Raw genomic sequence first — 14,280 nt, forward strand, 5'->3', positions numbered from 1 at the left:
GCGGCGCGCGTAGTTTCTGGGCTGCCGCGCGCTGCACGTGGCGGGGCTGGGGCCGCGCCAGTGCCAATCCGCGCGCAGCCCCCCGCGGCTCTCCCCCGCCCCCTCCCCAGCTCCACTTGGCCGCCGCGACCCCCCTCGCCTCTGGACAGCTGCGACCAGCCACGGCCGAAGGCGGCGGGAGCGCGGGCTCGGGTCCGCGGGCGCCGGGCATGCTGGCATGGCAGGACGGCGGGGCCAAGGCGGCTCCCGCCCACCACAAGATCTCCTTCTCCGTGCTGGACATCCTGGACCCGCAGAAGTTCACCCGCGCCGCGCTCCCGGGCGCGCGCCCCGCTCCCCCCGAAGCCAAGAAAAGTTTGGCCGAGGCCGAAGAGGGCGAGGACGCCAGCCCCGAGCGCCCGGCCGGCCGGCGCGAGCCCCCTGGTAAGGACGCGCGGCGGCCTCGGTCCCGGGAAGCTGCCCCGGAGCTGGCGACAGGGGGCGGCGAGGGGAACAACCGGGGGCTGGGGAGGTCCCCGGAGCGCCGCCTCCCCCCGGGGAAGTGCTGCCCCAGGCTCAGAGCCGGACGGCGCCGAGAAGAGGCTCCGGCGTCCTGGGTCAGGGACTCGCCGGTGCCTGCTGGGCCCAGGCGGGCGCGCACCTCGCAGCGGAGAGTACCCCCCGGGGCCACCGTGCACGGGCGCTTTCCTGCGGGACACTCGGTGTCCGCCACGTGCCAGGACCTGGGCTGCAAGTCCTGGGGGAACGTCCGAACCCGAGCCGTGGCCGCATCGCTCCACCGCGTCCAGGACACGGACCAGGGCGCGGAGGGTGAGCCCCGCGCCGGGTCTCCGCGAGCGGCCGGGCGAAGGTTGGCACCAGCCTTCCCGCGGAGCCCCCAGAGACACCTGCAGACTCCCCGTCCGCGCGCCCCATCTTGGGGGGAGGTGATGGGAGGCTTCCGGTCCCTTCTCGAATTCCTTTTTGACTCTCTTCTAACTCCGGGGGGCACTCGATGAGGGGTCCGGGAAAGTTTGTATCTGGAAGGAAGAACAAAAGATCGGCGTGGGCGCGGGGTTCCCCTGGAGGGGCGAGGAGGGTCAGGGGCGCGCGGCGCAGGGCGGCGGGGGCCGCGCAACCCTCCCCCCCGCCTCCCCCCGCCTCGGAATTGGGCGGTGATTGTCTGGGGCTCGGGGCGCCCCTGGCGGCTGCGTTTGGGCCCCCGCGGCCCGCCCGGTAATTGTCGGGATCGCCCCCGCGGGGGCCGCGGTCCCTCCCCACCCGGTGATCGATATTCTATTACTGGCGCCTGCATATCTCCGGCCCGCAGCTTGCAGGTACCGACTTCAAACCCCTTTCCCTGTCTGATCCTAATATTGTTCGATTAAAACTTACCTTTAATAGATGACATCTATTGATTCGGCCCCGCACAAATCTGAAACTCTATTAACACAGCGGGAGAGAGAAGATGGAACAGGGGAATTTCACTTTAAAAGGGGGGGGGAGTTTAATAACTTCTTTTTAATTGCTAGGAGTCCCAGACCACGACGGGCTCGCGGGCCTGGGGGGCGACAGCCCGAGACGCGCTTGACGTCTCGGTGTCTTCACGCACAAAGATCTTAGGGTCCCCCCCGCCCCGCGGCCCAGTCATGTCTCGTTCCTCGAGGCAGGGGTCATTCATTCAAAATTCCCTCCTCGGACGCCTACTAGGTGACAGTGGTGTAAAGGGCGAGGGGTACTGAACCCCTAAACCTCAGTTCCTCGGGGTCGCTGGAGGGGACGTGCTGGAGCGGGGGGACCGCGCGCCGGGGCCGGGCTGGGCGGGGAGGACTCTGCGCTCTCGGGCCGGCCGGGCTGTTTCGGGCTTCCAGTCACCCCCGCTTTCTCCCGCAGACGCGGCGGACCCCGGCGCTGGCGCGGCGTCGCCCCTGGAGGGCTCGGAGGCCGAGGAGGACGAGGACGCGCCCGACGCCCGGCGGGGGCGGCCGGAGCGGGCTGCGCGCCTGCAGGCGGACCCCGCGCGCTCCCCCGAGGCTCCGGGCGCGGCGCTGGCGGCGGGGGGGCGCGGCCCCGGCGGCCCCGCCGGCTCCCCGGGCTCGCCCGGCTCCCCGCGGCCGCGGCGCCGGCGGGTGGAAGCCAGCTGCGCCAAGCCCCGGCGCGCGCGCACCGCCTTCACCTACGAGCAGCTGGTGGCCTTGGAGAACAAGTTCCGGGCCACGCGCTACCTGTCGGTGTGCGAGCGCCTGAACCTCGCGCTGTCGCTCAGCCTCACCGAGACGCAGGTCAAAATTTGGTTCCAGAACCGCAGGACCAAGTGGAAGAAGCAGAACCCGGGCGCCGACGGCGCGGCACAGGCCGGGGGCAGCGCGCCCCAGCCCGGGGCGTCGGGGGCGGCGCCGGGAGGCGGCGGCCGCGCGGGGGGCAGCCCGGGGCCCGCCGGCCCGGGCGCGCTGCCCTTCCAGACTTTCCCCGCCTACTCGGCCGCCAACGTCCTCTTCCCGGCAGCCGCCTCCTTCCCGCTCACGGCCGCCGCCGCGGGGGGCCCCTTCGCGCCCTTTCTGGGGCCCTCCTACCTGACCCCTTTCTATGCCCCGCACCTATGAGCCCGGAGCCCCTCTGGACCGCCACGCTGCCGGGACTCGCGAGGGATGGGCGTCGGCGCAGGTGCGCGCTCTCCTGGTGCGGCTGTCCGCGCGCCCCTTCCCTGCCAGCTGCCCGGAGGCGCCGCCAGAGGGCAGGGAGAGGCCACCTGCGACTGCCACCCGCGCCCCTGCCCGCCGCGCGGACCCCGCGAGTCCACAGGGTCCGCCAAGCAGGCCGAGGCCCTGCCATCTTCAGACGCGTCCGGAGACCGCGGCTGACCTCGGGCCTTCGCGCGTCAGGACCTGGCTCCCCGCCTGCGCCCGGCCGAGGGCTCCCTCGGAGGGTGTGTGGGTTGGCGCGGGCCTGACTCAGCTGGACGCGCCCGAGTGACCCCAGAGCGCCTGCCCGCCCACTGCGCACATCTGGGGTGGAGTCTTCCAAGATTGGGGCCCGCGCGGAGGGTAAGGAGCCTTCCCTTCCCCGGGCTGATCGTGGCCATTTTCATCCTTGGTTATTGGCCGAGTCCTCCCACATGCTGACACAGCCAGGCCCGAGGCACCCCCTGCGGCTGGGAGATGGACTAGTCTTTACGTGTGTAGAGCCACGTTTTTAGATCTTCACTTAGATCTTCAGTTCCTGCACCAGACAGACTCTCCATGGACTGCTCCTCTAGAGGACGGGCCTGTGTTTCTGAGAAGACCCGAGATGCACGCCAGAAAGTGTTAACAACTTTGTACTAGACTTACCTGCTGCCTCTAAATTCTGACAGCAGCTTTGACAAACCCTGGCGATGCCCCCCAAATGCATAAAAATGATAATGAAGGACCCGTGGCCCCACGAAAGTCTGGAAGTCTGAGCGTGAGATGGCCTGTCTTGACTTGCAGTGGGGGGTACTTCTAAAAAGCCCCATCCTGCCAATGGAGCCACCCAGCAATTCCTGGGCACCCAGTTGCAATGGAAGCCCAGCAGGAGGCATCGCCACCGGCACACATTAGGGTCAGGAGTTGGACTACTTTTTAAAAGCACAAACTCACCATTTTAGGGCTTCATCTAAATTCTCATTTGAAATCAATTCTTGTTCTAAACAGTCTCTCCATGATGGCAGGGAAACAAGCAAAAGATGGGGCTTGTTGGGTATGAGGCTACAAATCAGAGCAAAAGGCCTGTTCCTAAGAGATTCAGCTGCAGGAACTTGAATGCAGATGTGCATTCTAACCGCTGCTTTAAAAAAAAAATTCACTTTAAAAATTTGTTCTGTAAAGTTTTTATACTTCATTATTGCCAGCTTTGTTTCAGCTTCTCATCCTTTAGTTTTCTGTGTAACGTGGCTTGTAGCCCACACCTCAGAAACCCAGACGTCCCCAACCATGCCTTGTGTGTTTCATTCCCACCTTTTACTTGCTTACTTGAGTAAGTGAGGAACAGTCTTTGCTATTATTAAAAAATTAAATGTAACCACCTACCCTTGACTTCCTATAAAGTAAAAAAGCATCCTGTTTGGTATTATGAACATATATTATTAAAATCTTGAAATATCTAGTTCTGCTATTAGTGGGATGATAGAAACTATCCCCTCCTGCTTCCAAATTAAATGACGACTTTGTATTCAGTGAGTTATAAGAGTTGGGAATGTGTAATTTCATTGCTACTTGCTAATGAGACTCTTTTCCTTTTATTTCAAAGAAAAGAGTTATTCCCAAACAATGGATCATAACGTTCTAAAAGGCAGTTGATGCCAGAAGAGATTAAAAATGCAGTTACTGTGGTTGAGAAAAATATCGTATTATTCAGTTTGTTGTTGATAAACACACTCCCTCCAGAGCAATTACGTGGTTTCTCAAAAGCAACATTCTCTGGTATGAAAGGAGTGTACAGAGGCAGGATCTGCTACTAAGACCTGAATCTGCGTGAGACACGGGACCCTTCATTCCTGTTTGTGGGTGCAGAATCACAGAGAAAGGAATACCTTTCTCTAACCTAAGGAACTAACGCTCAGCCCAGGGTCACATCTCTACTTAAGAACTGAGCCTCTAACCTTGGTCTGATAACTTCAGGGAGATTTACGCTTTACATGGGGATGCCAATCACATAAAATGTTTGGTGAAAAAGAATTTCTAGATGACCTGAGAGCTGTTTTGGCATTTCGTACTGTGGGAAAGTCAGTATCGGACAGGAGGTGTACCCCAGTGCTCCCCCTGCCTTGGGCCCTCCCTCCCTTGCTGCCTTTATTCCTGCCACAAATTCATATCCAGCACCCATTCTAGATGGGGTTTGCTAAGCTCATGGGGTCCCAGGCATCAGGAAGATTAGAGTGTGTCTGTTTCGGTCTCTTCCTAGAGGAAGGTGTACAGGGAGAAGAGGTGGTCCTTTACTCCCTCCCTCCATCACTTACTGGCCCCTCCATCTTGAACTAACCTACTGATTTTTCCACGCCTCTTAGAAGCACATAGTGTGCACTCAGGAAACGGTGAGGTTCTTCCTGCCAATTTATAAGTGATGTATTTAGTAACCCCTGGATTTGGAACCGGCTCCAAAGAGGAGACTTTTAAATAAATGGCTCTCCCGGGCAGCTGCTGGTCACATGGCGAGATGTCACCTGGCCAAGAACATTGGGTCCAGTCTGCACGAAAGGAGGAGCCGGCAATCTTATAAAGCTATTTATTTTTAAAAAATCCCTTCTTTTCATGTGACCTGTTTTCTTTCATGTTTAATGAATACGTTTACAAATGTAACTTTGTTTCTAACTTTGATGTTACTTTGTTTCTAAATAACTTTCAGCTTCTAAGGTAGAAGAAGCTGAATCTGGGGAACACTTTCCCAAGTCCAGGCTATAGGGTCTGAAGGTACCACAGGGCCTCCCTGGTGGCCTAGGGGTTAAGCCTCAGTGCTATCACCACTAAGGCCTGAGTTGGATCCCAGGCCAATGTATTTCTGTAAAATCTGCCTGTTCTGCTCCCCACTCTGTCTGATGAATCCTCTCACCTCCTGTACCTCTAGCCTAAACCCCAGTTCTTGTATGCATAAATAAATTTTAAAAATCTTAAAAAAAAAAAAAAGGAGACGCTAATATAAAAGATAAGGGGTGGGGGCAGAAGGTGTGTGGGTGTGGACCATAGGGCTGGATGGGGCAGGAGGAAGACATCTTAAGATGTACTTCCTTGCTTTGATTTGTAAATGAAGTCATTGTATTAATATTTATAAAACAAAAAAGTCACTGGAGGGAGAAAATGCCAAAGATAAGGAATTCTGTAGTGTCAGTTTATCAAAAAGAAAGAACTGATAATTTATGTCATTTTTTTTTTAAAGAATTATTTATCCATGTACACAAGAGCTGGAACACAGACCAGAGATGCAGGGGGTGAGAGGATTCACCAGAGACAGAGTGGGGCGCAGAACAGGCAGATCTACTGAAATACACTGCTGAGGGGAGCAGCGGGGAGACAGGAGAGGTCTGCTGCACCCTGTGGGTAGCCTCATGGTTGGCCAAGCATCGAACTTGTGCTGCTGTGGTTGTGAATATCTTCACAGTGCTGTGCTTAACCCCTTGAGCCACCAGGGAGGCCCAATTTATGTAATTTGAAGGCTTCCAAAGTTCCTTCTAGAATCAATCTTTGGAAATTGAGAGAATTAAAACTGTCTTGGGACCATCTGGGCAGTGGGGAACTGGGGAAGCTGGATTTATCTATCTCAAACTGTTATAGGACAGGGAGAGGAGCAGCCCAAACCCCGCAAACCTGCCTATTCTATTTTTTTTTTTTAATAGAGGCCTGCTTTATTTATTTATTTATTTGTTTGTTTGTTTTGTTTATACATGCACTGGGTACAGTCAGAAGCGCGGGAGGGTGAGAGAATTCACCAGAGCCAGAGTGGGGAGCAGAGCAGGCAGAAGGACCCAAGTACACTGCTGAGGGGAGCAGTGGGCAGCAGGAGAGGTCTGCGCGCCATGCGGGACCCTCCTCCTGTGGCCAGGGAGCAGCTGGGGATCGAACCGGTGTCGCAGAGGCTGCAGGCAGCTTCGCAACCCAGCGCTCAACCACTGCGCCACTGGAGAGGCCCAAACCTGCCTATTCTAAATGGGTTCTGCCATCCGCCGCATCAACACAAAACATATGAGACTTTAATGGGAAGGAACTTTAATTAGGAAACAATACAGGAAAGGCAAAGAATCTAGTTTCTAAATGAAGCACCCAAAGTTACCCGTCCCCTCGTGGGTAAAAGTCCATCCATATGGGATCAGTCCAGAGCAAGGCCCCAAAGCCTGCCACAAGTCTAAAGCATCTTCCAGTGGGGACCCAACAGAAAAGGGTCAGAAACAACCAGACAAGCCCGGAAGGAAAAGAGCAAAATCAACATCAAGATAAAAGCTGCCACTGTCACCTCCCCACAGGTCTCACCCACATCTGTGTCACCCCGTCCACGACCAAAAGACAAGCGCAGTTTCTTCACGTGTCTCTCGGCTCCATGCGCCTCCTCCAGGTCTCCTGGCTCCATCCTGCTTCCTTCCTCAGTCTCTTCTGCAGCTTCTCCTCTTCCTGCTCAGCTCCACCCTCCCTTGGGTGGGGCAGGGAAACTCCCCCTTTCCTGGGGACCACCCTGTTACAAAACTTCCTTTAGAAAATTAATACAGAAGGGAAGTCTTGTTACCAACTGCAAGAGGGTCAGTTCAGAAGGAAGTTCCTGACAAGTAATCAGGCCCAACTGGACTTCCTAACTCCAAGGAACAGTGGAGAAAACTCTAGGGCAGCTGTGTGGTGGACTAGAGTGAGCTTCTGAGCTATCTGTGTGACACTTCACGGCTAAATAAAAATTAATTCAGCAAATCCTAGGGATAGAACATACTAGTGCCTTTGGAGTAAAATAATAATTTATTTAGATTTTAGTAGAAATCTCTAAAATAGGATCCAAGGCCAGGAGACGACCATAAGGACTTGCAGAAGAGACTGTATTCGTTTTTGTAAATAAAAATAATCAGGCCACCATGTTTTGAGTCTCTGGGTGGCTTAGAGGTGACTGGATCTTTTCGAGTGTCACATCTAGTGGCGATCCTCTATATCACCCAGATGCTCTAGATCTGGACTTCCTGTGAATATACTGTAAAGTGTCCTGGGCACCGCCTTCTCCACTCTAGCACACAAGAGAGGAAAGTCACCTGCATAGATTTGAGGCCTGTGAAACTGCTATGCAAAGTCTCTGTTCTACAGTTAAAACCAGCCTTTCAACTCCCACTAATGACCAAGAAATCAGATAAAGAAGATTTAAACAATGGACACCCAGCCTTTGCATCTCCATGGTGCATTCATTATAAAACAGGGACGTGATTAGCCCCCAGCACTGCCTTCTTTTGTGCATAGATGGCATCACACTTTAGGTCAAATAGTTTAGGACCAGCCACCCCCTGCCAAGAATAATTACACTTTTAACTTCAATGACACACTGTTCCTACCTATAAAAATTAACACAAACTTGTGATTGTTGCAACATCTTTCTCAGTAAAATCTGTTGGACTGCTTCCCAGGTTCAAGTCCTCACTGTGAAGATCTAATAAACTCTTCAACTGTCATTACGACTTTTATTCCAGGGGCCTCCCTGGTGGCCCAGTGGTTAAGTCTCAGCACTATCACCACCTAGGGGTTAAGTCTCAGTGCTATCACCACCCTGGCCAGGGAGGTGACCCTCATGGTGCAGCAGATCTCTCCTGTACCCCGCCCCCCACCGCTGCTCCCCGCAGCAGTGTATTTCAGTAGATCTGCCTGTTCTGTTTCCAGAATGGTGAATCTGTTAGGGGGAAAAGGATGTCCCAAAGCTATTTCTATATAGGCTTTGTGGACTCCACCCCCACCCCAGGTCAAAGCCAAAGACACTGGGAACTCCAAATCCCATCACCACCAAAGGGAAGGTGGCTGGGACCTGAGGGTGGGGTTCAGCAGCCAGGTGGATATAAAAGGCAGACACGTGGGCTTTGGGGATCCCCCATTTTGGCTCCCCGCCAGCTCGCAGCGTCCAGCCAGCTCTGAGAGTGACTTTGGGTTTCCAGGTCGGCGGATCGGGTAGGACGCATTAAAGACTTTATTTCCCTATTTTCTCCCTGAGTTGTACATTTTCCTTATTTCCTTTCCTCTTGTAAATAAACCTTTTATGAACCTTTTGTGTGTATCTGTAGTGGAGTATTCATAAGTCCCTTTAAAGCGCGCGGGTGAGGACCCACAGCCAGGAACCCGTTTAATATCGGGGCTGCTCTATAACAAATCCTCTCACCCTCTGCACCTTTGGACTATACCCCAGTTCTCTGCATAAATAAGTAAATAATTTTTTAAAAAGAAAGACTTCTTTATTCCAGTTAGCATTGCAGAGTTCTGCACAGTGCTTTGTGAATGGGGAGGCTCTGCATAGATAGTTCAAAACTGAATGAAAAATGGGGAGACCAAGTTGGAGGAGGCTTGTGGGGAGGGAGGGGTCTATGAGACAGCTGTTTAAAAACAGCCATCTCGTGACTTGACTTTATGTGTGAACTGATACAGACTGCTGCAGACAGGACAGCCGGTGACGTTCTCTGCTATGAATGAAGACTCAGAGTCCAAATGAATTTGCAGTGGGGGGAGGCTGGGGAGAGCCACCGAGAGCAGCTCTGCCCCTCACTCTCCCAGCCCACACTTTTATTGAAGATATTGTTATAGGGCAGCCCCGATATTGAACGGGTTCCTGGCTGTGGGTCCTCACCCGCGCGCTTACAAGGGACTCATGAATACTCCACTACAGACACACACAAAAGGTTAATAAAAGGTTTATTTACAAGGGAAAAGGAAATAAGGAAAATGTGCAACTCAGGGAGAAAATAGGGAAATAAAGTCTTTAATGCGTCCTTCCCGATCCGACAACCTGGAAACCCAAAGTCACTCTCAGAGCTGGCTGGACGCTGCGAGCTGGCGGAGAGCCAAAATGGGGGATCCCCAAAGCCCACGTGTCTGCCTTTTGTATCCACCTGGCTGCTGAACCCCACCCTCAGGTCCCAGCCACCTTCCCTTTGGTGGTGATGGGATTTGGAGTTCCCAGTGTCTTTGGCTTTGGCCTGGGGGTGGGGGTGGAGTCCACAAAGCCTGTATGGGATTAGCTTTAGGACAGCCTTTTCCCCCTAACAATATGAACAAAGGAACAATAAAATAGCACTCAATTGTGTTTTTTGCATATACAGATTAGTAAGTTACTGCTGAAAACAGGTTTTCCTGGTTAGCAGGGAACATGCACAGAAGCCAGCATATCCTCAGAGAACAGGACCCCATTCTGGGAAGTTCTGTTTGCAGAACTGCTAACGTCCTGGAACTGCGTATGCAGAGTAAACAGGTCTCCAAAAACTCCAGCTCCCTTTAGGGCAGCAGCTCCCAACAACAGACATGTGAAAACAAAAGTAAATTTGCTTAACAAGAGGAATAAGTCAGTCTTGAGGAAGGAGAGAAGGGAATTGCTCACTCCTAATTTAAGAATTTTATTCCTTTTCACCAGTAGAATCCGTGTGGAGGAGAATCTGGGAAACACTGGGTTGGGCAGCCTGTCACTGCCTGTAGACATTTATTTTATTATTATTTTTTTAAAGGAGTGTGGTTTTTTTTTTTTAAGATTTATTTATTTATTTATTTATTTATTTATTTATTTATTTATTTATTTATACATGCACTGGGTACAGTCAGAAGCGCGGGAGGGTGAGAGAATTCACCAGAGCCAGAGAGGGGAGCAGAGCAGGCAGAAGGACCGAGGTACAATGCTGAGGGGAGCAGCGGGCGGCAGGAGAGGTCTGCGCGCCATGTGAAACCGTCGCCTGGCAGCCGGGGATTGACCCAGCACTGCAGAGGCTGCGGGCAGCCCAGTGCTCAACTGCTGCACCACCATGGGAGGCCCTGCCTGTAGACATTTGAACAGAGACAGGAATTGAATCTGTAACACACACTTTATTGGGAGGAAGCCCATGATCTGGGAGAAGGACATATTTTACCCCCAAACCCATTCTAACATGTCACCCCAAGTCTTCTTGTTTGTAGTGAACTAAACAAAGTTAACATATGCAAGCCTCCCACCTCAGTAACCCGTAGTGTTTCTGGTCTTCATTGTGTCTCTGGGGTGTTGTGGCTTCCTCGGTCATCTTGACCCTGGTTCGTTCTGTTTTCCTGGGCCTGGGAAAAACAACATGTTTTCCTGATGGTGTCAATGCAATGTTCCACACCTCTTCAGGCATCACTGGGCACGACTCGCAGTTCAAAACAAGAGTTTTATTTATTTATTTATTTTTAAATTTTATTTATATTTTTTTTATAGAGGCATGTTTTTTATTTATTTATTATTTGTTTGTTTGTTTTGTTTATACAAGCACTGGGTACAGTCAGAAGCGGGGGAATGTGAGAGAATTTGTTATAGGACAGGGAGAGGGTCAGCCCAAACCCTGCAAACCTGCCTATTCTACATGGGTTCTGCCATCCGCCGCATCAACACAAAACATAGGAGACTTTAATGGGAAGGAACTTTAATTAAACTAGGAAACAATACAGGTAAGGCAAAAGAGTCTAGTTTCTAAATGAAGCACCTAAAGTTACCCATCCCCTCGTGGGTAAAAGTCCATCCATATGGGATTGGCCCAGAGCAAGGCCCCAAAGTCTACCACAAGTCTAAAACATCTTCCAGTGGGGACCCACAGAAAAGGGTCACAAACAACCGGACAAGCCCGGAAGGAAAAGAGCAAAATCAACATCAAGATAAAAGCTGCCATGGTCACCTCCCCACGGGTCTCACCCACATCTGTGTCACCTAGTCCACGACCAAAAGACAAGCGCAGTTTCTTCACGTGTCTCTAGGCTCCATGTGCCTCCTCCAGGTCTCCTTGCTCCATCCTGCTTCCTTCCTTAGTCTCTTCTGCAGCTTTTCCTCTTCCTGCTCAGCTCCACCCTTCCTTGGGTGGGGCAGGGAACCTCCCCCTTTCCTGGAGACCACCCTGTTACAATCCCCCCTTTTAATTTTATTCCACCATATCTATGGTGGCACAATCTCAGGGTGTAATCTTAGGAGACAGTGTTTTTTAGGGTTACAATGTGTGTAAGAGAAGCAACAATTAGTCAGCAGCATTGTCCATGAATGTCCAGTATGACAGTTTTTCATTACTTGAAAATAGTCCATTATCCAAGCCAAAAGAAAAAATTTGGAGCATTGGCTAAAACAAGATAGCAAATATATCAAAATCACAGGGAAAAAATGTTAAAATGGTTCAACTGATGTAAAAAACCACAAATTTTGTCAACCTTGATCCCAAACTTTTAACAGTAAAGCAAAAGTTTGCAAACTAAATCTACTTTTAAACCATTTTTCCTATTTTTGCATAAAATCACAGAGTAGAAATAACTAACAGCAATTTTAGCTGGCTTTGTTGAAATATTCCATACAGGATCAGAGCGAACCGTTGGCATCTGGTCGATGCAGGCTTCAGGTATAAAGTTGGTCTCATCAGACTCCACCTGGGCTTTTCTCTTCTCGAGGGTACCAGGGCATTTTCGTTGGCCGGGTTGTCCAGTCCTGCCAATGGAGGCAAGCTTCCTCACCTTCTTTGGAGGTCTCTGGAACCCTACAAACAAGGCAAACAGGTTAGCAACAAGAAACTGAATTTTACAAGAGCCAGCCAAGTGGCCTCAGACGCCATCTTTGATCTGGCCACATGGTCCAATGTACTGCCTAATCTTTTGAGTAAAACTGGCACAGAACAATTTCCACAAAATCAAATGTCTTAGCAAGTCACTACAAAAAAATTACATACAGACACACAGATCTTCACAAAGCCCAAGCCAGTTTTTCAACAGCAAATCGACATATGAAACAAACACACCGGAGAAACCAAAAATCACATTTGCGCTTATGGTAGCCAGTGCCATAGGGAAGCCCAATTTCCCCATGGGGCTGACTAGCCACGGATGGCTCTGTCCTAAATCTTCGTGGTCGCCAAATCTGTTATAGTGTTATAGGACAGGGAGAGGGGCAGCCCAAACCCTGCAAACCTGCCTATTCTACATGGGTTCTGCCATCCGCCGCATCAACACAAAACATAGGAGACTTTAATGGGAAGGAACTTTAATTAAACTAGGAAACAATACAGGTAAGGCAAAGAGTCTAGTTTCTAAATGAAGCACCTAAAGTTACCCATCCCCTCGTGGGTAAAAGTCCATCCATATGGGATTGGCCCAGAGCAAGGCCCCAAAGTCTACCACAAGTCTAAAACATCTTCCAGTGGGGACCCACAGAAAAGGGTCACAAACAACCGGACAAGCCCGGAAGGAAAAGAGCAAAATCAACATCAAGATAAAAGCTGCCATGGTCACCTCCCCACGGGTCTCACCCACATCTGTGTCACCTAGTCCACGACCAAAAGACAAGCGCAGTTTCTTCACGTGTCTCTAGGCTCCATGTGCCTCCTCCAGGTCTCCTTGCTCCATCCTGCTTCCTTCCTTAGTCTCTTCTGCAGCTTCTCCTCTTCCTGCTCAGCTCCACCCTTCCTTGGGTGGGGCAGGGAACCTCCCCCTTTCCTGGAGACCACCCTGTTACAAATTCACCAGAGCCAGAGCCGGGAGCAGAGCAGGCAGAAAGACCGAAGTACACTGCTGAGGGGAGCAGCGGGCGGCAGGAGAGGTCTGCGCGCCATGCGGGACCCTCCTCCGGTGGCCGGGGAGCAGCCGGGGATCGAACCGGCACCGCAGAGGCCACGGGCAGCCTCGCAACCAGGACTCAACCGCTGCGCCACCGGGGAGGACCTAAAACAAGAGTTTTTGTTCAAAGAAAACACATTCTTAACCACACAGTGTTTGCATGTAGCCCATGCTGAGTGGGTGTATGCAGATTCCTGTACCAGGCATGGTGCCCTTCTCTTCCTCCCGTGCCCCTATCAAATCCAGGTTAAAAGCAAAGAGAAGGACCCTAGACCTTTAGAATATTAGGGCCATGTAAGGAGAACTTTCTGGTGACACAAATACCAGGACTGGCATTGCTGTCCGTGCCCCAATTTCCAAAATGGTCAACCACTCTTGGCAAAATTCTGAACAAAGACAAACATTAAGCATTGTCAACAAAGATGAAGAGATTTAAAATACCATATGTATATTTATTTAAAAGGCATTTGCATGAGATGTAAATGCTCTTTAAAAGTATATTTAACCAGGGGCCTCCCCGGTGGCTCAGTGGTTGAGCGCTGGGTTGCGAAGCTGCCTGCAGCCTCTGCAGCCGGTTCGATCCCCGGCTGCTCCCCGGCCACCAGAGGAGGGTCCCACATGGCGCGCAGACCTCCCCTGCCGCCCGCTGCTCCCCTCAGCAGTGTACCTCGGTCCCTCTGCCTGCTCTGCTCCCTGCTCTGGCTCTGGTGAATTCTCTCACCCTCCTGTGCTTCTGACTGTACCCAGTGCATGTATAAACCAAACAAACAAACAAAATAAATAATAAATAAATAAGACATGCCTCTAGAAAAATTAAAAAGAAAAAAAAAGTATTTAACCATATTTAGTTTTTTTAAAAAAAGATTTATTTATTTATTTATTTGTGTAGAAGAACTGGGATGTAAGCCAGAGGTGCAGGGGGTGGGGTGTGAGAGGATTTACCAGAGACAGAATGGGGAGCAGAACAGGCAGATTGACTGAAATCCACTGCTGAGGGGAGAAGCAGGCGAGACAGGAGAGGTCTGCTGTGCCATGTGGGCCATCTGCC

At 51.8% G+C, this 14,280-nt stretch overlaps 1 protein-coding gene across 1 annotated transcript; it reads left to right on the plus strand.

Moving 5' to 3' along the window:
- Positions 1–209: 209 nt before the first annotated feature.
- On the plus strand, positions 210–2,602 carry NKX1-2 (NK1 homeobox 2). The gene is made up of 2 exons (XM_037497557.2): positions 210–423; positions 1,873–2,602. Exons 1-2 carry the CDS (start codon positions 210–212, stop codon positions 2,580–2,582), a joined length of 924 nt encoding a protein of 307 aa, XP_037353454.1. The 3' UTR covers positions 2,583–2,602.
- Positions 2,603–14,280: the final 11,678 nt, after the last annotated feature.

Source organism: Talpa occidentalis, unplaced genomic scaffold, assembly GCF_014898055.3.
Source record: "Talpa occidentalis isolate TD23 unplaced genomic scaffold, MPIMG_talOcc4v2.1 talOcc4.8, whole genome shotgun sequence".
Lineage (NCBI taxonomy): Eukaryota > Metazoa > Chordata > Mammalia > Eulipotyphla > Talpidae > Talpa > Talpa occidentalis.

Coding starts and splice junctions, on each gene's coding strand:
- NKX1-2 (XM_037497557.2), top strand. CDS start 210: ATGCTGGCATGGCAGGACGGCGGGGCCAAGGCGGCTCCCGCCCACCAC. Junction 424..1,872: donor CGGCCGGCGCGAGCCCCCTG/GTAAGGACGCGC, acceptor TTTCTCCCGCAG/ACGCGGCGGACCCCGGCGCT.